At 63.3% G+C, this 25,240-nt stretch overlaps 2 protein-coding genes across 4 annotated transcripts in view; one reads left to right on the top strand and one right to left on the bottom strand.

Moving 5' to 3' along the window:
• Window positions 1-13,801, top strand: part of SMG6 (SMG6 nonsense mediated mRNA decay factor) — a 105,079-nt gene extending 91,278 nt beyond the window's left edge. For all 3 annotated transcript variants that reach the window (XM_021551031.2, XM_021551030.2, XM_077787512.1), the window contains exons 16-19: window positions 6,368-6,521; window positions 9,709-9,920; window positions 10,172-10,253; window positions 11,741-13,801. In XM_021551031.2, coding sequence (XP_021406706.2) covers window positions 6,368-6,521; window positions 9,709-9,920; window positions 10,172-10,253; window positions 11,741-11,871 — 579 coding nt within the window. In that variant the 3' untranslated portion in view covers window positions 11,872-13,801. The remainder of the gene's footprint in view (window positions 1-6,367; window positions 6,522-9,708; window positions 9,921-10,171; window positions 10,254-11,740) is intronic.
• A 1,789-nt stretch (window positions 13,802-15,590) lies between these two features.
• Window positions 15,591-18,279, bottom strand: HIC1 (HIC ZBTB transcriptional repressor 1). Its single transcript, XM_021551029.3, has 2 exons — window positions 18,228-18,279; window positions 15,591-17,536 (listed from the first exon to the last, which is right to left on the bottom strand). Exons 1-2 carry the CDS (start codon window positions 18,277-18,279, stop codon window positions 15,591-15,593), a joined length of 1,998 nt encoding a protein of 665 aa, XP_021406704.1.
• Between the last annotated feature and the right edge of the window lie 6,961 nt (window positions 18,280-25,240).

The following is a 25,240-nucleotide window of genomic DNA, read 5'->3' as shown; positions in this document are numbered from 1 at the left end:
CTCGCGGCCCAGATGAGGATTTCTCAGCAGAGGAAAAATTCTCCCTGGCTCCCCTCCCCCTCACCTCCGCCCTCTCTAATGCCCAGGGCCCTTCACTTCCATAATTCTTCATTTTCCAGCCTTGAACGTAAGCCAGACACATCTGTCTGGCCATATGCGTGAACTCTGCAGTGTGTGCCGAGGTGGTTGTAAAACAGGGCTGCTGAAGGCCCTACTGGGAGAGCCTGCACATGTGTACCCTCGGGCTACTGGCGCCGGGCCCAGAACCACTGCGCTTCGCTTTTCCAAACCCACCCCAACCTTTTCAGATTTTGCCTTTTTTCTCTTTTTTCTCCCCTTTTTTTTTTTTTTTTTTTCTTTTTTTTAATTTCAATTCAGAGCAATCCATATCAAGGCGAAGGTAGAAGTTTTGTGTGCAGGGAGGGAGGGGCCGCCCCCACAAGCGAGTCCATTATTGTTGGCAGGTACCTGGGTCACGTTAATACGAGGAGGAAGAAAGCAGCAACCAAACGAGTGAGAGATTGGAGAGATGGGCTGTAAATTAAAGCGGCCTGAAGCCTCCCAGCCTCCCATGGTTGTTAAGCGGGAGGTGTAAGTAAATTCCCCACTTCCCAGTGCCTTGTACAGACACAGCAAACAGGAACTGCACATGTTCGGGGAGGGCAGCGCGCACAGAGCCCGGCGAGCGGCGCAGCTGCAGCGGGGCCCCCCGGGATGGCCGCTGCCCATTCTGCAGGGAGAGTGGGGGCTGCCTGATGTTGTCAGGGGCTTTCTCCCCCCGGCCTGCTCCTCCCTTCCTCCTCAGCCGTGCTGGGGCCGATGCTCGCAGGCAGAGAGAGGTCAAAATGAGGGTGTGGGCAGCTTCAGGGGCTGCACAGCTGAGAGCTGAGGTGCAGTTGGAGTCTGAAGGCGCGGCGTGGAGGAGAAGTCCTTGGGGCTTTGGTAAAGTCATCCAGGCTGTAGCTGGATGGGAATGGATTGGAGCAGAACATGTGTGCTTGCCCCAGTCCTCTCCCTGCCCGGGTACTGACCACGCAGCTGCAGCAGCAGAGGAGCTGGGGTGGAAAATGCTGCCGGGGGAGGCCAGGTTGGAGCCAGCTCAGCATCCACCCCCTCCACTTTCCCTCTTAATCTGTGATCCTTTACCTTTCTGCTCTTCCCAACACATTTAGTGTTTCATGGGAGCCGGGGACCTTTTCTCTTCCCTGTTACAGCCTCTCATTCACTGCCCACCTAGGGAATGTCAGCTGCTCTCCAAGTCACCCTTTCATTTTTCTGGGACAAGCCACAGCTCCATCCGAGTCCAGCAGATGTGGCTCCTGGCTCAGCACACAGGACTCAGCTCCCCACACAGCAGTGAGAACTGGGGTCCAGGTGCTGTGGCTGCCTCCTGTGGAATCTCTGATGGTGTGTGCAGTCCCCCAGGCTGCAAAGCCTTCATCTCTTGGCTGTGTGTTTTCTTTCCATGCCCAAGGAGAGCACAGTGTCACGGCCTCACCTGGGACTTGCAGAGTTGTACTTCTCATGGATCAAGTCGCTGCCTTCTCCCCCCTGCAGGTTTTCCTGCCTTTGCCCTGTTCCCCAGTCTCTGGCAGCCCAGCTATGCTGCTGATTGACACCTTGAGGGGGATTTGAGCTTCACTGCTCTCCTTAGGTCCCTGTCCCTGTTCCTGGCTGTCTGCAGGACTGTAGCTTGAGCTGCTGGGGAAGCACAGGTCCAGGCAGGATAAATGGCAATTGGGGTGGCCCTCAGCCAGCACCAGCTTTAGAGGGAACTCAGCTCAGCTCCATTCCCTTACACAAGCACAGACCTCAAAACCATTACTCTGAGAGGAAAGATAGAACAGAGCAGGGTCAGGTTTCTCGTGTCCCTGGTCAGCTCTAGATGCAAAGCAGCTGCCTGGCTCCACTGCCAGCCTGCCACTGCCCTCACCACATTCCCACACGGGGACAGAGCTGGTGACAGCTGCTGACAGCAGAGATGGATCAGCACCAGGTGAAAGACCGGGCACATCCCTGGCTGCTGCTCAGGTGTTCAGAGGGAGGAGAGACCAGACAGGCAGGTGGACAAGAAGAGGTGGCAGCAACACTGCTGGGGCAGCCAGTGCTCTCATCAGGGCTGTCCCCAAGCCACAGCCTGTCCTGCTGCTTGGCCAGCCCTTGGTCCATGCTGTTCAGCGTCCCCTGTCCTTTGTGCCGCCGCTGCGCGCTGGGAGCGGTCGAGTTTCCTGACCGGTTGAAAACATCCCACCTGAAACATAACAGGCTCTTCCTCTGGATGCTGCTATTGTTTTGCTCAGCATTACAGAAGCAGCTCAACCGGGGCGGCCAATTATGACATGTCTTCCCAAAATAGCCTCTCTCCTGTCCCTTCTGAGCCCACGGAACGGCCGCCCCCTTAAGATGCAGCCGCTCCTTTGTGGCGGTAGTGTGAGTAAGTGGCTAAATTTAGCCGTGTCCCATTCACGCTCTCCCTCCCCGCAGGAACAATGCCGCGGGCGCACACGCGCCGCTCGGCACCTGCCTGGAGCGGGTGCGGAAGGCGCACACCCACCCGCGACGGCTCCGCCACGGCGGCGGCCCCGGTGTGCTACCAGCCACGGGGCACGTTTACTCCCGAGGAAGACGCTGGGGACGAGCCTTGGGAGGAGGAAGCCCTGGAGCAGAGAGGCTTGGAGGAGGCATTGTTCTCGGCCCTGGAAAATCCGATCCCCGCGGAGAGCGTGGGGTTGGAAGGGGCAGCGGCGCCGGCTTTCGCCGCGGTTGGGGAGAGGGTGGTGGCCGGGAGAGAGGTGGTGGCAGGATGGTGGTGGCCCTTCCGTCCTGGCTGAGCGGCGTGACCCCGTGTGACCTGTTGCTTTTTTTCTCTTTGGCCTCCCTGCCATCCTGGCACCACGGGCAGAGGAGTTCTGGGGTCCGTGTGCGGAGCTCCACGGTCCACGCGGAGCCTTCTCCTATTCTGTGCTGGTGGTGGAGGTTCTCAGTTCGCCCCCCTGTCGCTCTGCACAAAGTCCTGGCTTTTGGGGGACCCTGCCCACTCTGGAAGCCCTCACCCGGGCATCAGCTTCCGGGGAATTCCCCAGGTGATTCCAGCTGATGGACGAGCTGGGAATTTGGGACTGCGTGTGCAGGAGTGTCTGATCTCAGTGCTGCCACCAGCTGGGGCAGCCGGGGGAGCCACCTCCGGCTCCGGCCCAGCTCCTGGGAGAAGCCCCCTGGCCGGAGCAGCGGGATGGGGAGGGGGCTGCGGGTGGGAGCAGCGCTGACCCCGCAGCGTTCGGGTGCAGGAGGTGAACGGGGCGGAGCTGGCAGCCCGGGAGAGGGCAAGGAGCCCCTGGTCTCAGAGGTCCCCTGCTGCATCCAGCACTGTGGGGTCACCCTGCCACTGAGTTGAGCCAAGCCGAGCCTATTTGTTTAACCAAATAAACCAAAGCTGAAATCCGGCTGTCCCAAAACACTTGGGCCAGGGCGAGGCTGTACCTCTGCTGTTCTGTCCACCCTGCGCTCGCCAGGGTGGTTTCCAAACCCCACCTCCCAGCAGGACACACAGGCCACTATCTCCCTCTCCTTGTTCTGGGGACACTGAGGCACGGTGAGACCAGCATCTCGCTTCAGGCAGCCCTAAAAGCACCGAAGCCGAGTCCCAAACATGGACATCCTGATCCACACCCGCATGCCCCCCTTCCTCCCCACAGGACCGTGCCCCACTGACCGGCAGAAGGGTTAAGCAGAACTGGCCTCCCCGGTTCTGCCGCACATGGGCTCCCTTTCATCTCTGGCGTGGGGCCAGCCAGCGTCCGCATGAATCACAGGCCACTCCTCTCTCCCCCAAACCCCTTGGCCGGAGGCTTCTGCAGCCTTTTACTCACACAAACAAAAATAAATCTCGCTGCCGGCCTCTGAACTCTGCAAAGGCGAGTTTCCCTCTGGCTCCCCGAGCGGCCCGGAGCTGTGCGCGGGGACTTGGCACGCTCCCCGCCGACCTCGCTCTTTCACTCCCGGCGCATCCTGTGTCCTTCTCTCACCGGGCGGCCCGGCAGCGGAATGGGACGTGACGGCCGGCACAGGCCTTGCTGCCGGCTGCCAGCAATGGGCCGGGCACGGCCCGCCGGGGCAAACGCCACAACCAGGGTACTGCCCTCCCTGCCAGGGCTGCCAGGGCAAACACCACACACCAGGGTACTGCCCTCCTCATCAGGGCAAACACCACAACTAGGGTACTGCCCTCCTCACCAGGGCAAACGCCACAACCAGGGTACTACCCTCCTCACCAGGGCTGCTAGGGCAAACACCACACATCAGGGTACTGCCCTCCTCACCAGGGCAAACACCACAACCAGGGTACTGCCCTCCTCACCAGGGCAAACACCACACACCAGGGTACTGCCCTCCCTGCCAGGGCAAATGCCACACACCAGTATCCTGCCCTCCCCGCCGTCGCCCCCGTGCCCCCAGGGATGGGTGAGCATCCTGCTGATGCTGCTGAGGTCACCTGCACAGGCTGGGGTGAGTCGCAGGCTCAAGAGCTGTATTGGGGTGCAGCCTGGGGTCTCCTCCTGCCACCAGCTCTTGTTCACATAGAACTGTCACTGTTCAGTGGAAACTGCGTGGTTTCACCCCCACTTCCTGCAACTTTAGGGCCATTGACCTCTGTGGCAGCCCCACAAGGGATTTGCCACTCTCTGAGTCTCTGCATTGGTTGCTGGGTCCCTTCTCTATCTCCCCAAGGCAGGTGGAGCAGGCTCCAGTGTCTCCCAGGGACAAGCAGCTCCTCCCACACTCCAAAACCCTGTGGAGACACCCCACTGCTGTTCTTGTGGTGAGGGGGCAGCAGCAGCTCCGTGCTGGGGTTGGTTCCAGGTTGTCCCTGACTGTAGCTCTTCCTGTGCCACCAGTGAGTGTCAAGGCAGAACAGAAGCAGGACTGGCATCTAGCACGTGAGGGTACAAAGCTGCAGCCTGGGGACACTGGTGCAGATGGGCAAGGCATGTCCTCCCACTGGCATGCAGCAGACAGGACCTGGCATGATCCCTGCTCTGCCTGCCACCCCTAAGGGTTTGTGGGAGCCACATCCCCAGGACCAGCACTGCCAGAAGGAGGGTGGGAGGCACGTGGTGAGGTTCTGGTTGCTGCCTTGCCTGGAGACACTTGTGGGAGGTGGCAGCATCAAACCGCCTTGATTTAAAGCCAGATGACAACACTTGGAAATGAATTAAAAACCACTTCTTTCCATGGCCACTGCTGGCCTATGCAGCTCGTTGTTCCAGTGCGCCTCCAAGGGTTTGGCATGGCTGAGGGAGGGTTGGGATCCTCACTGTGGGCAGGGGGAGCTCCCCATACCGTTGGGCAGGACAGGGTTGGTGGTCACCACGTGTGCCCAGGGCATATCTGGTGGGTCTGAGCCTGGTCTCAGAAGGGTTTGCATGGTGGATGTGTTCCACAGCAGCTCTGCTGTGCTCCATGGGTGACCAGTTCCTATTAGAGGCAACAAACATCAGCAAGTCCAGGGAAGCTATTTTTAAGCAGAGGAAGCACTAGAATAGCAGCCTGAGTTTTTTAAGCCTGTGGCTTACTAAAGAGCCCAAGTCCTTCGAGAGCCTCGAAAGTCATACGTGAGCTCTGGGGTCCCATTTTGGCAGCTGACTTTGGCCAGAGGTCCAGGTGCAGCACAGAGGGCAGCCAGCAAGCCCCAGCAGACCCTCCCCCTGTGAGTGTGAGCACCTCTGGTCTCTGTGGGTGTGAAGGGCTCGACCAAGGACAGTGCTGTGAGTTTTCAGGGCTGGAACCCACCTGGTTTCCCAGCTGGATGGAGTCAGAAAAGGCAAGGCATGTGCAGGAGGTGGTAGGACAGTGGAGATACTCAGCCAAGGATCCCTACCCCACAGACCTCTGGCTGCCTGCTTGGTGTCCCTGTGTTAGGAGGCTGTTGGCAAGACTTATGCATCCCAAATCGGTTTGTTTTGTCTCTTGTCACCTTGACCTGTTTCCATGTGAAGCCCCAGAACCCCTGTCCTCCCTCCTCCTTGGCACCAGTGCAGATGATCCTGGGAACTGCCAGTCCCACAAATAGAACAATTCCCAAAATACCTCAGTTTTCAAGGCTGGTCCCAGTTCTCCCAAAGCCTGGACAGGGCTGTTTTTCTGGGAGAATGTTTTCTTGGAGGCTTTTGCCATCCTGCTCACATGTGTACTGTGGTCCTGCAAGAGCTGATGTTTGGGGTGTGCAGGTGGGATGGATGCAGCTTCCTCCCAGTCCCCTTCCCATGGATCTGTACGTGCCAGCCAGGCTTATCTTCTGCTCTCAGGGTCCACAGGTCGTAGAGCTGACATCCTCCTTACTCACCATGTGTCCTTCCTTCTCCTCCAGGCCGTGCTGAAAGACCAGAGCCAAATGAGGCAGATGGAGCTGGAGATCAGACCTGTCTTTCTGGTCCCGGACACCAATGGTTTCATCGACCACCTCAGCAGTTTGGTCACACTGCTGGACTGCAGGAAGTTCATCCTGGTGGTGCCCCTGATAGGTGAGTAGGGCCAGTGCTGTGGTGGGAGCTTCCCCTCTCCCCTGGTGTGGTCTGTCCCTTCAGTCTGGCTCCCTCTCTCCATGCCCCACGTGCCCTCAGTGCCTGTGTGGTCTGGAGCTGGTCAGCTTGTGCCGTGGGACTAGACTTCATCCTGCCCTGTCTCATCCCAGTCGTTGTTGGCATTCCTTCAGCCTCTGTCACCCTGCTCCCTCCCTGCCAGCTTTCTGCCCACAGCCCTCAGCAAACTTCTCCCGGTGCTTCATTTGGGGGTGCCAGGGACTGGAAGAAAGCAGATGGGTGTTAAACGGGATTTGGAGGGAATTTCAAAGGGAGCAAGGAGGAGGAATTGTTAAACAACCAGAGCAGATAGCTTATCCCAGCTGAGCTGGGGCTTAGGCAGGCTGAGCAAATGGCCAGCCTGTGTCCCAGCGTCTCGGAGCCGCTCAAGCCCAGCCCTTCTTTTTATCCTTATAAAGCTCTCAGTAAAACAGCAAGCTGGTTCCCGTTATTGGTAAACACTCACCCTGGCAGATAACGGCTGTGCTGCTGGGTGGTCTCCCGGGGTGGCGGCAGCGCTTGGTTCCGTGCCTTTGCTCTGGCTCTTTGATCCTCCCCGGGCTGGAGGTGCTGCTCCACTGCAGCGCCTGGCACAGCCCCGTGCCAGCCTGGCACTCGCAGGATCCCCGAGGACAGCAGGAGAGGCTGGGGCAGGAGTGGGGCTGAGCTTTGCAGAGCCCACATCCCATCCACAGCCCCAGGAGGCCGGGGACCAGCTGGGTTCTGTGGGTGTCCAGGCAGTGAAATGGCACAGGTGCACCCCATGCTGCCCTCTGAGCCATTCTGGGGGTTCCTTTTCAACTCCTGGTGCCCAGCAGACAGCTCTGCCTGTCCCAGAGCCGACATCCAGCTGCTGCCCTTCCCCTCAGGCTGAGCGGCCCAGCTGAGGAGGGATTTCTGGGGCTGGGGATGGCACCCCTAGGTGGGGAGAGCAGGGTTGGATGCCTGCCCAGCTCAGCACAGGAGCTGCCAAGTTGCTCTGTGGCTTGGCACTGCAGATGCCGAGGGAAGGCAGTCAGCAGCACCAGCAGAGCCTGGGAAGCCCTGGGGGCTATGGGGCATGTTAACACCTGGGAGAGCTGGGACCTGCCCTGGAGCCATGGCTTTGCCTCCTGGTGCACTCCAGTGGTTGCTGGGAGGCTTCTCCATCAAACCCCAGGCAGGAGCAGCAGGAGAGCTGAAAACTCTGGTTCTCCCTCTGTCCAAGATACTGCTGCCCTCAACCTGCACAAGCAGCCTGGCCTGCTCTGCCACAGGCACAGCTGAGCACATTTAGTGCCCTCCTGTCCTGCTGCCTCATCATACAGGGACAGAGTAACTCATGTCCCACTGCTGCCACAAGTCCCCCAGAAGCCCCCCAAAGCCAGCAACTCCCTGTCCATGCACTTGTTGGTCACATTCCCCCTCATCCCCCAGGATAGCTGTCAGTATGAGCAGAAGGAAACCATCCCCTGGGCCTGTGGCTGCTGGGGACAGAGGCCGTGGGCAGAGTGGAGAGGGGCGCAGTGCCCTTCCCCCGGCACTGCTCCCTGCTCTTCCCGGGGATGCAGCAAGGGGTTAAGCGCTTGGCTTCTCGTTGGGTTTGTTTCTCTTGCTCTTTAACCTGCTCCGTGCTCCTTGAGCCTGACCCCGCCATGGAGAAGCCAGGCCTGGTGCAGAAGCACAAACAAGCCTCCCCTTTGAAGCCTGTTTAGCTTGGAAGCAGGAAGGCGGATTTCGGGAGGGAATACCAGCTTTTCCTGTTTGATGTTCCGTTCTTGCACGGCTCCCCCCACCCCGGGCCCAGCCGTGCATTGTGTGGAAATGGCAGCATCAGGTCGGTAGCAAGGAGAGTCTCCAGCCAGGGAAGAGCAAAGCAGCTCCACGCAGATTTAATTGGAATACCCAGACAGTGAGTGCCAGTCTCACCATGGAACAGAGCGATCACGCAGGCTCCCCGGGCAGTGATTCACAGCACTGGGGAGAGGCCTCAGACCCCGAGCTCTCTCCCCGAACCCCCCAAGGAATGCATAGTTCCCACTTGAACTCAGGACTTGGCTCCAAGCTCGGAAACAATCTTCAGAAATGAAGCCATGGCTCAAACACACACACACACACACACACACACACACACACACACACAGAGCGCGCGGAGGCTCCCTCGCACACACGTGCACACCAGCTCCGTGCACACCCAGCCCCACGCACCAGCACAGCCAGGGGACGCTTGTTTGCACATCTGGATGCGCAGTTGTGTGCCCAGCCCTGCTGCCAGCTGTGAGGCCGGGCATACAAGGGTGTGTCCAGATGTGCTCTGGAGCGTTGTCGCTCGTGCACGCAGAGCGGCTTTTCCAGCAGCCCCAGCACCCAAGGGTTGGTCCCTCCTGGAGCTCTGGGGTCCCTCAGGCTCGTCAGGATGGAGCAGCTGGAGTTCCCAACCACTTGGCAGCAGTACAAGAGGTTCCAGTCAAGGTGAACAGGCTGGGAATCCACCTGGATTCCAAGCTCGTCTCGAGGCAGGACAGATGCGCAAAGCCAGATGGGTGAGGTGTTGAAAGGAGCGTGTTCCCTGCCAGGAGCACGGGGTGGTGGCTTCAAGTGGGAAAACAGGCCTGGGATTTGTGTGGGAAATAGTGCCAGGGTGGGAACTGCCTGCTTCCTGTTCCCATGTGCAGCCCTGCAGTGAGACGGTGCAGAGGCAGGCAGTGCCACACGGGCAGGAGGCACAGTGCCACGGGCCATCGCTGTGCTCGGAGACAGAGGAGCAGGATGCAGGAGTTCAGGGTTTCCTGACAGCCCCGGGCACGGACGTGCTGTTGGCATGATCCAGCAGCGTGGGCTGGGGGGCACAGTGATGCTCCCCAGTGTTTGGCAGGGCAGAGCCAGGTGCCCTCAGCAGTTACACTGCGGGGGTGAGGTGCCTGCGCTCTCAGGGCCGAGCCAGGTGACCCACGGAGGTGGAAGGCAGCAAAGCTTTTCCAGACCTGCAGCCAAGTCCAGGAGCACAGGGACACTGCAGCAGCTGAACCCAGATTTCCTGAGCCAGCTCCCAGTGCCCCGGCCCTGAGGCCTTGGCAACTTGCGTGCTCCAGCAGCAGGTCACGGGAGCACCTTGTCCCATAGTAACTGTACCTCCTCTTCCTGTTTGAAGTGATAAACGAGCTGGATGGCCTGGCCAAGGGCCCAGAGATGGAGCACCGGGCTGCAGGCTATGCCCGCCAAGTGCAGGAGAGAGCCAGGAAGTCCATCGAGTTCCTGGAGGAGCGATTCGAGAGCCGGGACAACTGTTTGAGGGCTCTGACCAGCCGAGGCAATGAGCTGGAGTCCATCTCCTTCCGCAGTGAAGACACCACTGGCCAGCAGGTAAGGGGCATTGGGAGCTCTTTGCCACCACCTCCTCAGGGAAAACCAGGGATCCTGAGATCCGTGAGCTCTGGGAGGAGGTGGCTCTGTGTCCCCACTTCGCAGGTGGCTGAGCAGGCCCTTGTGCCTCAGCTTGTGGCAGCCCTGCTCTCACTGAGCTGTGTTGGGGTGTCTCGAGGCAGTGCAGCAGTCAGGGTGGTGAGGGTGCAAGGTTTTCCTTGCCAAGGGTAACTTTGCCCATTCTTTTCCAGGGAAACAATGACGACCTGATTCTGTCCTGCTGTCTCCACTATTGCAATGACAAGGCCAAGGATTTCATGCCCTCCAACAAAGGTGGGACATCCTCACATCCTCTTTGTCACAGACTCCTCCCGTTTCTCTTTCATGGCCTTTGGATCTGTTCCCTCCTGCATTTTGCCTCTTTCAACACCAAGGTGCCACCTCCTGCCTCCGGTCAGCCCCAGGCTGTGGCCCTCCCACCTTATTGCCAAATGTCACCTCATGGCACCTTGGGGATGCCCCGGCCTGTGACAAACCCACCATAAACATCCACAGATCCTTTTTTGTGGTGACAAAGGGCCAGAAAATGCCTCCTCCCCATGACCCCTGATGCTTTCTGTCCAGCAGTCTTTTTCCTCTGGATTCCTGGTTGGCATCAGCCATGTGTGCTGGGACCAGACAGCCTCCAGGCTGTTGCCAGGGCGCAGGGATGGGAATCACATCAGCAGCTGCCCAAGAAATCAACCCGCATTTGTCAGCACGAATTCTTAGCAGCTTAACTTGTCAGATCCACAGAGAAACCGTCACCAAATGTTTATGTGCAAATGATGCTGAATTTTGAAATCATGTGGATTACAGGGAATGGGGCCTGACAAGCTGACAGCCTCTGGTTTGTAACAAGGAGGCACGTCACCAGCGCGGGGCAGAGGATGTTTATTGTTACACATTTCTTAAAGTGTCCGCACAAAACCTCCCGGTCCCACTTAGGCGGCTCTCAATCCTTGGCCTGCCTTGCCACTGAGCCCCCAGTTCCCTTCCTTCAGCACAGGCCAGCCGGGCTCGCCCGCCGTCCCCAGTCCCAACACCGTGACCATAGCCCGCGTTCCTGGCCACCCTCCCCTTCCCCTCGTCCTGCTGCTCCCTGCGCAGCCAATCTGGGCCCATGTTGGGCTCCCATAAACTCTGTTTTTTCCATTCCCGTCCTGGCTCGGAGGCACTGTGTTTCCTGTGCTCATAGGAACAGTACTCTGGTCACAGGACCCAGCTGCTTACACATACCCCATATGCTTCCCCTGCCTCGCACACACGTAAGCGTGGCTCCCACATCCCAGCCCGGCGCGTTGCGTGCGGGGCAGCTCATCCATCTGGGGGCAAGATCCCTTCGCTTTTCTCAGGCATCAACTCTCAGTGTCTGTCTGAGCCCCAGCCAGAAACGCCTCAGTGTCAGTGGCGACTCCAAAAAAGCTCCGCAAAAAATAAGGGGTGGCTTTAGATCTTATAATGAGATCAACAGAATAATAGCACCAGCTTCCTGCTGGAGCCAGGGTCGCAGGCTGTCTTCCTGGCCTGGGTCAGGCAGGGACCTGCTCTTCCCAGCCTGTGGCCAGTCCGCCGCCCCTGTGGGCAGCGGGCAGCGATCACAAATCGTCCCTGGTGAGCACCGAGAGGGCAGCAGATGGCCTTGGGGATGCAGGGCTGTGTCCGAGGCCCACCAGGAAGCTCGGCGAGGAGCAGGGAGGGTCGGGGAGCACAGCATGGGATGGGTGGAAGGCCCAGGGCGGGCCTGAGCTTCACTGCGCTCCGCGTGTGTCTCGTTGCAGACGATCCCATCCGTTTGCTCAGGGAAGTGGTTTTGCTGACGGACGACCGGAACCTGCGAGTCAAAGCGCTGACCCGCAACGTGCCGGTGCGGGACATCCCCACCTTCCTCAAGTGGGCTCAGGAGGGCTGAGGAGGCCGAGCGGGGCCCAGGGCCCCTGAGCGAGTCACGCAGCCCCTGATGGTGGGAGCCCGGCTCCAGCGCCGCCACCGCCGCCAGCCCACCACGAACAATAAACGCCACGTCTTCAACCCACCCCAGAATGGCCGTGCTGCCAAGGGCCCCCCGAGGGCAGACCAGCTGGGAAGGTCATTGCTGTGGATGGTTCACGTGGAGGCTGGGCCGTTGAGGGTCCCGCCGGCCTTTGGGCAGTGCCAGCGCGGGGCTGGAGAGCCCTGCTGGCGAGGGAAGCTTTGGGTGAGCCCTGTGCTGGATCACCAGCCTTTCGCTTGGTTTGCTTGGGTGCAGAGAGCTCGAGTCACGCCTCGGTGGCTCTTTGGGTTTGTAGGCTGCGTAGGGCAGAGATCGGGGACACGCCGGCACAGACTTTGGGATTGTTTAGTCCAGCCTGTACCCCTTGGAGAGGCCATGGATTTCAAGGGCAGGTTTCCCCCTGCCCCAGCCTATTTGTTCTGCATGGCCAGACAGCCCCAGGTCCCCCTGCCCTTCCCCACCGTGTGCTGCCCCATGCAGGAGTGCTGCTTGCAGAGGGGTTTGTCCTCTCCGTGGTGCAGGGTTTGCTTGTTGAGTTTCATTTTTTTGGTGTAGGTTAGTTTTCAGGTGTGTGCCCTGCCTGCTTTGCTGGGGGAGGCTTTGAACACCCCCACAGCTGCTTTGTCCTGACCCCCTGCCCACCCCAGCCATTGCTTGCCCCTTCCCTTCTCCCCCAAACCCCTTTGTCCTACCCTGCTACCTTAAACCATGCTTTTGACCGGAGACTCAGTGTGAGGCAAACAAAATTCTCCAAGGACTCCAGGACCAGCTGTCCCGTGGGTACTGTGTGTCCTCACGTTGCCACAGGCTCCTCTTCATGTGGCATCTGGCTCCTGCCTATGGCTGCAGAGTCAGAGAGAACCACAGAAATGCTCAGCCCCACTATTTGCCTAGCTGAGAGGGTCCATGGATGGAGCCATTGCCTCGTTCCCTGGGTCATTTTTGCACTTGGATTTGGGGTTGGGGTGCTGCTAAGCCTTCCACACCCCACGTTGTCCCATCACCAAGTGTCTCATCACCAAGTGTCCCGTCCCCAGTGACACACCCGATACAGAAGCTAAGAGGGAGCATTAACCCCTGAACCAGAGCCCCTGGAGCTCTGTCAAGTCCCAGTCCCATGAGCCGAGGGTGGGAGCAGCCCCAAGGCCACCCTGGTCCCCGCCGGGGCGCCGCAGCCGTGGGAGGGACGTGTCAGAGGTGGTGGAGGAAGCAGCAGGACAGAGCCCAGCGTTTTCCTTTCCTGTGTGGGTGGCTCAGAGCCGGAGTCTGCATCAGGAAGCCCAGTTCCCCCCGTGCCAGCTGCCAGCCCCACGGGCAGTGCCAGTGCAGGGTCAGAGCCTCGGCAGCACGATGGACGCGCGGGTTGTGCTGGGTGACCTGTGCCAGAGCAGTGCCCACCCGGGGCACCGGGCACAGGCTGTGCCGCAGGGCTCAGCCCGGCCCACAGAGACTTTGGGGTGCCACGCGGAGCCATCGGGCACAGCACCCACACCCCGATTCCTTGCCCACAGCCGTGCTGGCTGCCAGCTTTGCAGAGACTTTGCCTTCTCCTCCACGCCGGGTGTGTTTCAGTGTTTGTTTTCTTACGGCGCTGCCCCAGTGCTGCTTTCTGAGGCCCTTTCTGAGGTACCACCAGCCTGGAGGGCCCTGCAGCTTTGCCAGATGTGTCACAGGCTCGGCCATGGGACAGTTTTGGTGCCACCAGACCAGGTGGCACAACGGCGAGCAGAGCTTGAGCGCCTGGGGCCATCCCTGCCAGGCTGCTCGGAGCCCTTGTCTTGGGCAGCGCCCGCGTTCGGGATGTTAAGTTGGTTTTCATAATTTTGAGTATTAAACATGTGTCAGTGCAGCGTGGTGTGTCATTTGTTGTCAGCCCATGAGTTGCTGCTGAGGTTGGGTTGGGGGGACACCAGGGAGGGACAGCAGTGGGACACATTGTAAGGATGACAACAGCTCTGTCCCACCTGCATCTGCTGCTGAGGGGGTCTTGGCTAACCAGATGCACAACAAAACCCCTTGGGTCCCATCCCTGCAGCTCTGCACCCACAGGTGACCCCCGGGGTCACTCCCAGCCGTGCTCAGCTTCAGCCCTGCACCAGCCAGACCCCTCCCCAGAGAAGAACGCGAGGCCACGCGTGTTAATGTCACTTTATTGCTCATTCCGTTTCGACTATAGAAAAAAAAAGGGCGAGAAGCCCGTGTACAAATTGGACGTGATACAGGAGGGGCTGGGGCCCCGCTGGGCGCTGCCAGCTGTGCTTTGGGTGCTGCCACCGCCGCCAGTCACCCCACGGCAGCTCCGGGGCACGCTGCCGGCCCTGGGGGACCGGGACAGCCCCGGGAGGCTCGGGGGGCAGCTGGGCAGGAGCGGCCAGCTCGGGCTAAGGCACAGTGGCTGCGAGGCCGGGGGCAGTCGCTGCTGGCGGCCGCCCGGAGCCTCGTGTGCAAAGGAGAGGAGGGGGCTCAGGAGGGGGGAGAAGCTTCACATTAGCCCCAACGGAGGGGTCAGGGCACGGGCCGGGGGGGTCCAGGCTGGGGGGACTTGGCCCACACTGAGCAGAAGGTGGGAGAGGGGTGCGCTGGTGGCAGAAGGTGCCCGAGGGGGACTCGGCCCCAGGTCGCATGCACCCCCTGGGCTCTGCCCCACGGCCCCCTCCAGCAGCCCCTGCCCACCTCCCGTAGCTGACAAACCAGAGACCGCTTTGTCTTTGTCATGGACCCCCCGGCCCTGCCCGGCCGCGCTGGAGACGGGCGTCTTTGGCAAAAATAAAAAAATTAAAAAATAATCAAGGCGAGCGGCCGCCCGAGGGCGAATCCGCCGGGTCCCGGGGCTGGCCCGGGTGCCTCGGGCATCCCTGATGGCGAGGCAGGGCCCAGGGGCTCAGTCTGGGACAGGCCCTGCCCCACCTCCCAAAAAACACGGGGAGCAGCCGGCTGAGCCCCTGCCTTCGGGACGGGAGGTCAGTGCTCGCTCCGGGGCGAGGAGCATCGCGATTCCCCGGCCTCCCCAGCACGGACGTGCCCGCCGCTCCCCCGTCCCGCGCCCGCCGCTCGCACCCCACCGTCCCCCTCCGTCAGTCCGTCCCCGAGCCCCGGGGGCTGCCCGGGCACACGCCCCGGCCCCGCTCGGCGCGGAGGCGTCGCTGCGGCCACGACGGACGAGAGCTACTCACGGCCCGCGGCGGTCGGGGGGCACAGTCCGGGTCCCGTCCGCCGCAGCCGAGCGCCGGCGGGTCCCGCCGTGGGGCTCCCGAGGGCGTCCCCTCGCCCGGGGCAGCCCTGAGGTAAGGAGCGGGCTCATGTCCTCCAAAGCCTCGGGGCGCAGCCCGGCCTCACAGCTTGTGCGTCGCTGCCGCCCGGTGCCGGGGTCCCGGCACCCCCACGGCAAGGGGCGGAGGTGCCGCGGGGTCAGTCCCTGATTGATCGGCTTCTCCCGGGCAAGCCGGGGCGCTGGTCGAGGGACGCGCCGTCCATCCATCCCGGAGCAGCTCTCATGGGACCTTCGCTACGAGCGAGTTCTCCGGGACCGTCGGCAGCGCCGGGGGACGAGCACCCGTCACCTCTCGCCCCCCCCCCAGCTCCACACGGGGCAGCGAGGGGAGCCCAGCGGCCCCCCCAGCCCCCCGGCCAGGCCGGTGCTAGGGGGGCGAGTATCGCTCTATGGTCCGGGCGGCCTCGGTGTGCAGGTGTGGAGCCTGCACCAGCACCTCGGCCGCCTTGTCCTGGCTCAGCCCCAGGTGCTCAGCCGTGAACTTAGCCAGGGGATAGAGGCTCTCCATGGCCTTGGGGTCGCTGAGGAAGTGCGAGGTGTGGGACAGCAGCTCGGCCGCCTTCTCCTGCTTGAGTCCCAGCTGGTCGGCCGTGAGCCGGGCCATGGCGTAGACGCTGTCGGGGAAGTCCAGCTTGGCTTTGCCGTCGGGGCCGGCCGCGTGCATCTTCATGTGGCTGATGAGGTTGCGCTGCTGGGCGAACTTCCCACCGCACACCTGGCACTCGTAGGGCTTCTCACCTGAGTGGATGCGCATGTGCTCGGTCAGGCGGTACTGCCGGGTGAAGCGCATCCCGCAGGCGTCGCAGGCGAAGGGCTTCAGGCCGAGGTGGCTGCGCATGTGGCGGGTCATGGTGCCGCGCTGCGTGAACTTCTTGCCGCAGATGGTGCAGGGGTAGGGGCGCGTCAGCCAGTGCGTCTTCTCGTGCTGCCGCAGCGTGGCCGGGTCCTTGTAGGACTTGTCGCAGGAGGAGCAGCGGTAAGGCCGCAAGATGTCACCCAGCCCGGGGCCACCTTTGTCCAGGAAGGGCACGGCCTGCTCGGCCGCCGCCTTGTGATAGAGCTCCTCTTCATTGTGGGCCTCCACGTGGGCGTTCAGCTGCTCGGAGCTGGGGAAGCCCTTGCCACAGGGGATGCAGACGTACAGGTTGTCGCCCAGGCTCTCCGGCTCGTAGCCCAGGTGGTTGCAGTAGCGGTCCAGCGCGTCCCCGGGCGAGGGGCCCTCGCTGCTGCCCGTCTCCTCGCTGGTGCTGTTATCAGGCTCCAGGTCGTTGCTCTCCACGCTGGGGTAGCGGGGCTGCGGCGCCGCGGGCGGCGATTCGGCCTTCTCCTCCCGCTCCAGCTCCTTCTCCGCCTCCCCCTCGTCCAGGTAGGGGCCCAGGGGCTCGTGCTTCATCCAGCGGTACATCAGCTCCCGCCCGTCAGCGCGGGGCAGCGGGGGCTCGGCGCAGGGTGGCGTGCTGCGGAAGGGGTCGGGGGCGTGGGGGTGCCCCCCCGGCTCGCCGCCCGGCGGGGAGTCCTTGTAGGCAGCGGCGTGGCTGCCCAGGAGGCCGGCGCTGACCGGGGGGCTGTCGTGCCGTGGGGGCAGCGAGGGCTCTCGGGGCTCGCTGGGCAGCAGGCGGTCGGTGGGCAGGAGCTGGGCGGAGGGGCCGGTGGGGCTCTTCTTGGAGAGGTCGAGGCCGCAGGGCGGCGAGCAGTGGCGCTCGGGCGGGCACAGCCCATGGGGGTGCAGCGGGGCGCCCTGGGCGGCCGAGGCGTACAGCTCCCCACACTGCGTGTTGAGCGGCGCCGCCGGCTCCACGGGCGGCAGGTCCACGGGCCGCGGTGTCCCCGAGTAGCAAGCCTGGATGACTGGCGTGGCAGCCCGCAGCCCGCGGCCCAGCTTGTAGGGCGCGTAACCCCCGCGCAGGTGGCAGTACTTGCCGCTGCGCTTCAGCTTCTTCTTGCAAAGGGCCACCAAGCCGGGGATCTGGAGGTAGCTGGCGGCAGCCAGCACAGCACCCAGGCTCTGCTCGCTGCCCGGCTCGCACTCGGCCAGGCGGCCGGTGTAGATGAAGTCGAGGATGAGGCGGAAGATGCCGGGGCTCACCATCTCATGGTCCAGGTTGAGCAGGTTGTCGTGGACCACCAGCGACTTGAGGTAGGCGCTGCTGGCGGCCAGGATGTTCTTGTGCGCACGGAAAAGCGCGTTCTGCACCACGATGATCACGTCGCACAGGAAGCCCTTGGTGCGCTGCGTGTTCAGCTGCAGCAGCAGCTGCCGCGAGTGGCTCGGCACCTCCATGGCGTCCAGCATCCCGCTCCGAGCCCGCCGCCCTGCAACACACCGGCCGCCCCGTCAGCGCCGTGCCCGGCCCCGCGTGCCCTCCGCAACGCGCGGGGGGCTCGACGTGCGCGCCCGGGGCTTCACCCACGCGTGGGGCGGGCGGCGCGGGAGGGGCGGGTCTCAGCCCCACGCACCGCTGCCTCCCGGCCGCTCTGCGCGGCCGCCCGGCCGGTGCCACCGCTTATATGGGGGCTTGTTTCTCGGCGGGCCGGGGGGGCGGGAGGGGGGCGAAAACCCCCGGAGGGTTTTGGAGAAAGTGACATCACCCGCCGCCGCCGCCAGTGCCGCGCCCCGGCCCCGCCAGCCGTGGGATCCCGCGACCCCGCGCCCACCTGCCGCGGGAGAGCAGCGGGGGACACCCCGACCCGGTGTCCGCCACCCGCCCGCCGATCCCCGCCGCCGTCCCGCTCCCCGCCGCGCCTCCCCGCTTCTTATGCGCCCCGGTCCCGGGAGGCGGCCGGCCGGACCCCTCGGGCGCCCCCCGCCCCCGTTTCCTCTCCCCCCCTCGAGGTGAGCGGGGGGATGGTTGGGGGTGTGGGGGGCAGCGGGACCTCCCCTCCCCGCCTCCGTCCCGGTGCCGGTGCCCCCCCCCCCGCCCAGGTGCGTAAAGCCAAGCGCCCGCGGAGCTGCTTTTTCGGCTGATTTCCCCCGTATTTCGGGGTGTTCCCCCCCTCCTTTTACCTGGGCGTCCGGTGGCCTCCGCCAGCCAGCTGAGGTCTCGGTGAACTCTCATGGCTCAGCCCCGGGGGGGCCGCCGCCGGTTGCTGCTCCCCTCCACCCTCCTCTTCCTCTGCTGCTTCTCTTCCTCCATACCCCGCGCTCCCGGCCGGTCCTACGGAACGGGAGGAGGAGGAAGAGGAGGAGGAGGTGATTGTGGAAGAAGCAGCAGCGGTTCCTCGGGGTTCCCGACGCCGCCAGCTCGGAGGTGAAACCCGGGCTGCGAACTCCCCCTGACCCCGGCCTGAACTCCGAGCAGCGCCGCTGGCTGTTAAAGGGACGGCGGGAGGTTTTCCTCCTCCCATCCCCGGGCGGGGCACCGACAAGCCGGGCCCCCCCCTTTACACACCCCTCCCTCCCCATCCCGGTCTCCTCCTCCTCCTCCCAGCCCGGTTTTTCCCTCCTCCCGGTCATCTCCTGCCGCGCCCCGGCCGCCCCCTCGGGGGTCTCTATCCTTAGGACATCGCTCTTTGCCCCGGGCCAGCCCGGCTGGGGCCGGGACCCCGAAGAGGGGGGACCCGGGGTGTCCCCGGGCAAAGGGCGAGGTGTCCCCCCCGTCGGTACCGCTCGTAGGGCGCCATCTAGCGGCGCCCGGTGCGCCGCACCCCGCCCGGTACCGGAGGCGGCTCCTCCCCGCGCAGGTGGGACCCGACGGGGCGGACGGTGCTGGGGAACGGGAAAGCAGCGGGGCTCCGCTTGCGGCCCCACCCGAGGGACGGGTGCTGACACGCAGAGCGGGGTGGCACCCATCGGTTGGGAAGGATGGTGTGGGTGGGTGGTCGTTCCGGGGTGCAGAGGGTGGAACATCGTGTCCGATGAGTGCAGGTGATGTTGGACAGGGTTCTGGGGAGCAGGGAGGGAAGGGAGACGGGCGTCATTTGCTGGTGAAGGGGGGAGAGCAGAAAGCGGGAGGGGCGCGCAGCGCTGGCGCCCAGATGTGCGGTGGCGGTGGCTCGGGGTGGGCTGGGGGCTCGCGGTGGTTTGGGACGAGGAGGAGAAAGAGGAGGAGGAGGGGGAGGCAAAGCCACGTTTCTCCCGGCTTCATCCCTCCAGCCTGAAAAAGCTGCTGGGCTTGAGGTGCAGCATGGGGTACCCCCCTCGGCGCGGGGGGAGCCGCCTCTCGCTTCACACTTTCACTTCTCCTTTCTCACAGCCGCAGTCTCTTGCACAACCTCCTGGTACAGCAAAGCATCGTGATGGGCTTCCCCAGGCCGGCTGCTAGTCCTGGGGTGTCCCGCTGGCACCCCCTGACCTGAGCGGGACACCCCGAGCTGTGCCATCCCTCCCGCTTGGGCTCGTGGGCTTTCAGCCCATGACCCTGGTCCCCCGGTGAATGGCAGTCAAGGTGGGGTCCCTGGTGCCTGGGACAGGGTTTGGCCAGCCCTAAATTTGGGACAAAAAGGGATGGGTGCGGGCAGGGAAGGTGCAAGCTGGTGGCAGCCGTTGCTCTCACAGCTCAGCACACTCACCTGGAGCTCATCCTCGGATTCCCTTCAGACTCAGCGTGTCCCGGCTCACTACGGAGACGTCACCCTGGGACCGGGACGGAGTGTCACTGCCCACGGGCTCATCCCAGGCACCGGCTCAGAAATTCCCCTCCCTGCTCCCCACGCTGGGCTCTTGCCCACAGGAAGCGCTGGGATCCTGGGAGCGGGACGTGGGCGACCCTCGTTCGAGCCGCGGTTTAATCCCAACTCCCCGGGCACTAATTTCTCCCCCCTCTCCCATTTTTTTTTTTTTTCTCCCCCCCTCTTCAATTAACGGCTGGAAGTGTTTCAGGTTCTGGCAGCGAGCTTTGGACGTCGCTGTGAGCGATGGCTCCCGCGGGCTCCGTCCCGGTAATTTATGTGGCTGAGCTGCATAAATCACGGCAGCGAGCGGCTCCCAGACAGCTGCATCCCCCGGGGCCGGCCGGGACCCCGGGCTGCCCCAGCTACCTGCTGAGTGACGCCGAGCCTCGGGGGCAGCGGCCGAGGGAGGGAATGGAAAAACCCTTCACCTTTTCCACCCCCCTTTGCAGCTCCTCTCCCATTCCCGGCCTCTCCCAGGAGCGGAGGGGCGGATCGGTGCCCGCGGGGCTTTGGGGCAGGTGGAGGGGTGTTTCGTGCACGAGTATCCCCCTGTCCTGTCCTGCACAGCCTTCTGGAGGGATCCTAACACAGCAGCCTGAGCCAGCGTTCTGCAGCCAGAGCTCTCAAAAACTGCCGGGTGTCCCCAGGGAGCTGCAGCCGGTGTCCAGCTCCGAGGGACGGGCACGGCCGGGCTGCGGGACCGCGACAAGAGCCAGCGCCGGCGACCGGCAGCGCGCAGAGAAAAGGGGCATTTTCGCCTCAATGTGCTGAGCAGATTGGAACCAGCTCTGGTTAAGTCATTGGCTCTGTTGGGAGGTCTGAGCTGGAGCGTTTCCCGCCTGTGCCCCCTCCCCACGATCAATCAAAGTTGCAGCAAATTAGCCCAGATGCTGGGAGATTCGGTTCAAATCCAGCTGTGGTTTGGATCGCGTTCGCATGCCTGGCTTCATGTGGGACCTGGGCTTTTGGACAGGATACAGCCCCCCGGTCTCTGCAGGGCCCTGTTTCCCAGCGCAGCCTCTCCCCAAAGCCCACACACATGTCTTCCATTACTGGCGCTGGCCAGCGGGGCCGCATCCGGCAGCGCCAGGAGCCTGCAGCCCCCGCTGGCAGCCCGCGCCGCCTTTCCCCGCCGGTGCCGGGGCACGGCAGCCCCGAAATGCGCCCCCCGCCCCCGTGGGCGCAGGGGGATGCGTGTCCCCTCCACCTGGGCTGCGCTGGGGCTGTCAAACTCATGGCAGTGCTGAGCCCTGGGTCACCCCTGCCCGTCTCCTCAGCTGCTCCGGTGCCAAGCCCTGCCTGCTGCAAAGCAAGGATGGGAGCAGCCACGGGACCCTGCCAGGTTCTCCCAGGGTGCCCCCCTGTCATGAGAGGAACCCCAAAAGGCAGCGGGAAGGGCAGAGCTTCCCTGGCACAGCACAGGCCCAGCCGGGCGGCTGCTCTCTGCTGAGCTGTCTGGGTGGACAATGGGAGTCGTTCCCTGTGGGGTGATGCTCAAGTGGCTGGGGGGCCTTTCCCTGTGGCCCAAGGCTTGATGGGGCAATAAAACCCCTTTCTTTTGGGCTGCCACTGAGAGGACCCTTTTTTGCAGAGAGATACTTGATCAGACAGAGGTACGTCTCCCTGCAAGGTGATATTTCATGGAGCAGGGCAAGCCTTCCTTGTGGAAGGATATCCAGGTGCACAAGAGACAGAATCTAACAGCGGGAGCTGAGATTGGGAGAGACCTCAGGAAGTCACCCCCCAACCCCAGCAGGGTCACCCAGGGCTGGCTGCACAGCACCTTGCCCAGTGCTTTTGGATATCTCCAAGGGCAGTCCCAGTGTGGCAGTGCTCCCTGATGGCCAGAGGAAGCCGTGGGACTCAGTCTGTGCCACCTGCCCCGGTCCTGGCATGGGCAGCACGGAGCTGAGTCTGGCTCTGTCCCCTCCACGCCCTCCCTCCAGGGGTGTGTGTGCAGGTCCCTGGAGCCTTCTCTTCTCCCAGCTCTCCCTCTCCTCACCAGGGAGGTGCTCCAGTCCTTTACTCTCCCTAGTGCTCCTTCCCTGGACTCTCTCCAGTGTTTCCATGCTGGGAGCCCAGCACTGGACCCAGCACTCCAAGACTGAGCAGGGGGAAGGATCCTCTCAGTGCTGTCAACCAACACCTCCTTCATCCCATGGTCAGCTTCCTGTCCCCCAGGACCCCCACGGGCTTTTCCACTGAACTGCTGTCCAGCTGGACAGTCCCTGGGATATCCCAGAGCTCCTCCCCAGGAGCAGGGCTTTACAATTCCCCTTTCTGAGCTGGTGGGCAATGGGATCCCTTCCTTATGGGGGGATGTTTGGGAAGACAAGGACACCCACCCCATTGCTTTGTGGGGCAATGGAACCCCTTCCTTGTGGGATGGTGCCTGATGGGGTGACAGGACCTGATGAGAATCCTGACCCTGTTGGCCAGAGTTTGGTGAGATGATGGGACCCCTTTCCTTATGGGTGATGCTTCGGGGGCAATTTTATCAACAGGGGGCAAATTTCAGTCAAACAAGGGCACCCATCCCTGCCAGGTGTTGTTTCCTGGGGCAGTGGGACCCCTTCCTTTTGGGATGACACTTGATGGGGTGATGGAAGCCCTTCTCTGCAGGCAGCTGATGATCTCACCCCTGTGGGATGATGCTGAAACATTGGGACCCCTTCCTTTTATGGGTGATGCTTCATGGGGCAGCGGGACGATTTCCTCGTGGCAAAATGCTCAGATTGGGTGAGGAACACTTCCAGCAGGGTGACATTTTGGGGCTTGAGGCGATGAGACCCTTTTCCTTTGAAATTATCCCTTATTTGTGGGGTGATATCCAAGCAGATAAAGACCCCCCCCCATCCCTATGGATCCACGATGGCACAACGAGACCTCTCTCCTTTCCTCATCCACCACCCCCTTCCCAAACCCTACAGGTGACTTCCCCCTCCCCACCCGCATCACCGGCTCCTCTCACCCCCCTTCCCACGACACGGACACGGTTGTGTCACCGGTGGGAAGCCCACGAGATGGCAGCAACGGGCCGCGCTTCGGGATGCGACACCCCTTCCTCGGGGGCCGCGACCCCCCGATTTTACATCCCGGTCCCCCGACGCGCACTTTGTGCGCGTCGGGGGACCGGGATGTAAAATCGGGGGGTCGCGGCCCCCGGAGGAACGACGGAGCTGCGCAGCCGGTTGCGGGTGGGCCGGCCCCGGTTGCTGACTAATCCCGGGCTGAGTCACGGTTGCGGCGGGGAGCGCTGCGGCAGCGATTCTCCACCTCCCGTTCCCGAACCGGAGAGCCCCGACGGGGCGAGCGCCGGTGCTGCGTGGGGAAAAAGAAGAAAAAAAAAATAGGGGGGGGTGGGTGGGGGAAACAGGAGAGGGACACCCCTATCTAGCAGGGGGTGGGTAAAGCGTTTTGAGGAGTTTTAGGGTGGGTGGCGGCAGTTTGAGCGGGGTGGAGGATGGGGAGGGGTTAATTCTGTGAGCCGTTCTGCAGGTTTTTGGGGGTGCGAGGGGGTAAAGGAGTTGGGGGGGTCGTGGCTTGAGGCTCCCGGAGCAGCGTGTGGCCTTGCAGCAGCGCGGCCTTGCGCAGCGGCGGATGCTGGCGGGCGAGGATGCTGCTGTCAATGACAACGCCGCTGTTGCCGTGGTTACCGGTGTGATGCTTCGCCAGAGCAGAGTGAGGTCAGACGGCTCCAGCAGGAAGAATTGGGGGGGTGGGGGGGTTCATGGATGGATAAATGGATGGACAGTGCATAAAAGAAGGAAAGGATGCTCCCAAATCCCTCTGGATATGACTCTAGGCCCACCCTGGGGGAGGTGCTGGCACTTGGGAAGGAGCAAGAGGCCAAAATGAACTCACCCGTGAAGTCACAACCTTCTTCTGTAGCGCTGATGGTTTTTGGGGGACACAGCCCTGGTGGGAGTGAGGGCCAGGCCCCACTGTGAAGCTGGAGGGGTCAGGGCAGCACAGTGCTGCAGTGGGTTGCCCACCCCATGTATTCTGAACTGGCCCCCCACCAGCACTTGTGCTGTCCCGTTGTCCTGCAGCGCATTGGGGTGGCACCCATGGGTGCTTGTGGCGCTGGAAGGACAGGGGGTCTTATGAGGGGGCACGTGGCAGGTGCTGCTCAGCACATTGTTGTGGGTGAGGGATGCAGGTGGGCAGGGGGCACCTCCAGGCTGGTGCCCGAGTCTGGGCACCCCTGTGCAACCCCTCCCCACGACGGGGGGCTCAAACAGCCCCAAATCAGCAGCCCCGTGGTGGTGCCACGAGGCCAGGATGGGGCCACGTTCTGACCCAGTGGGGTTATCGGGGGTGATGGGCGCCCTGGGCTCCCGTGGGTGCGTGGATGGACCCCTCGTGGCTGGGGCAGGGGATGGCCCACGCCGCACTCCCAGGGGGACAGGACCCCCAGTTTGTGTTTCACTGGGTGCACCTGGGTCTGGCAGCAGGTGGAGAGGGGATGCGGGGTGCTGGGTGCTGCTCCACTGTCCTGGAGCAGCCAGGGAACAGGGGGGGCTCCGGAGGGGTCTGGGGAGGGCCGGGGTCCTGTTGCAGCCCGGACCCCCTGCCCGGCTCCGGGCCGCTGTCCTCCCCCCGCGCCGATATAAATAGTAGCGTCTTCCCGTTCCCTAAATTTCCTCGCTGACGTAGCGCTCACGTCATTGTGTAGGTTGATGCTTTTCTATGAATGAGCCGAGATCCCCGTTACTACGAGCCCGATCCTATAAAAGCCCCGCGCGCTGCGGACAGCGCAGCACCGACACCGGCGCCGGCCCCGCCGGGAGCCGCGGGGCCCCTGCCCGGCCCGGCAGCCGCGGGGCCCGCAGGAGGTAAGGCACCGGCTGGGTTGGCCCCCAGGTAAGCGGGGACGGAGCCCGGTGCGGGGGCGGGAGGGGGCAGCGGAGCCCCGCGGCACCGGGCGCTGCACCTGCCGGCGGCGGGGCGGGGGTGAGGCGGAGCGGAGGGCACCGGGGCCGGGGCGGGGGGAGCTCTGCGGCGGGCGGGGGCGGCGCGGAGCCGCCTGGCGCAGCCCCACGTGCGGGCCGGGCGGCGGGGGCGGCGGGGCCGGGCGGCGGCGCCGGCGGGGGCGGTGCGCGGGGGCGGGCGCTGAGCGCGGGGCCGCCCCGGGGGGCGCACGGCGGGGACCGGCCGCCCGCACCTTGCGGGGGTTTGGGGGGGGGGCGGCGGGGAGAGGCGCGGGAGCGCATCGGTGTGCGGGGCCGTGCGTGTGCGTCCCGCTCTGCGGTGACACCGGCGGCCGCTGTCCCTCCTCCCCGCAGCCGCCCCCGACGGGACCCCCCTGCCCCGTGCCGCGGTGCCGCCGTGCCAGGCACTCTCCGCCGCCGCCTCCCTCGGGTTCCCCCGCAGCCCCGTGTCCCCAGCCCGGGTGCTGCCGGC

The sequence above is a fragment of the Lonchura striata genome, chromosome 20 (assembly GCF_046129695.1).
Source record: "Lonchura striata isolate bLonStr1 chromosome 20, bLonStr1.mat, whole genome shotgun sequence".
NCBI classification, from domain to species: Eukaryota; Metazoa; Chordata; class Aves; order Passeriformes; family Estrildidae; genus Lonchura; species Lonchura striata.
The sequence above is the reverse complement of the archived record's forward strand: the minus strand, read 5'-3'. Positions and strand labels throughout refer to the sequence as shown.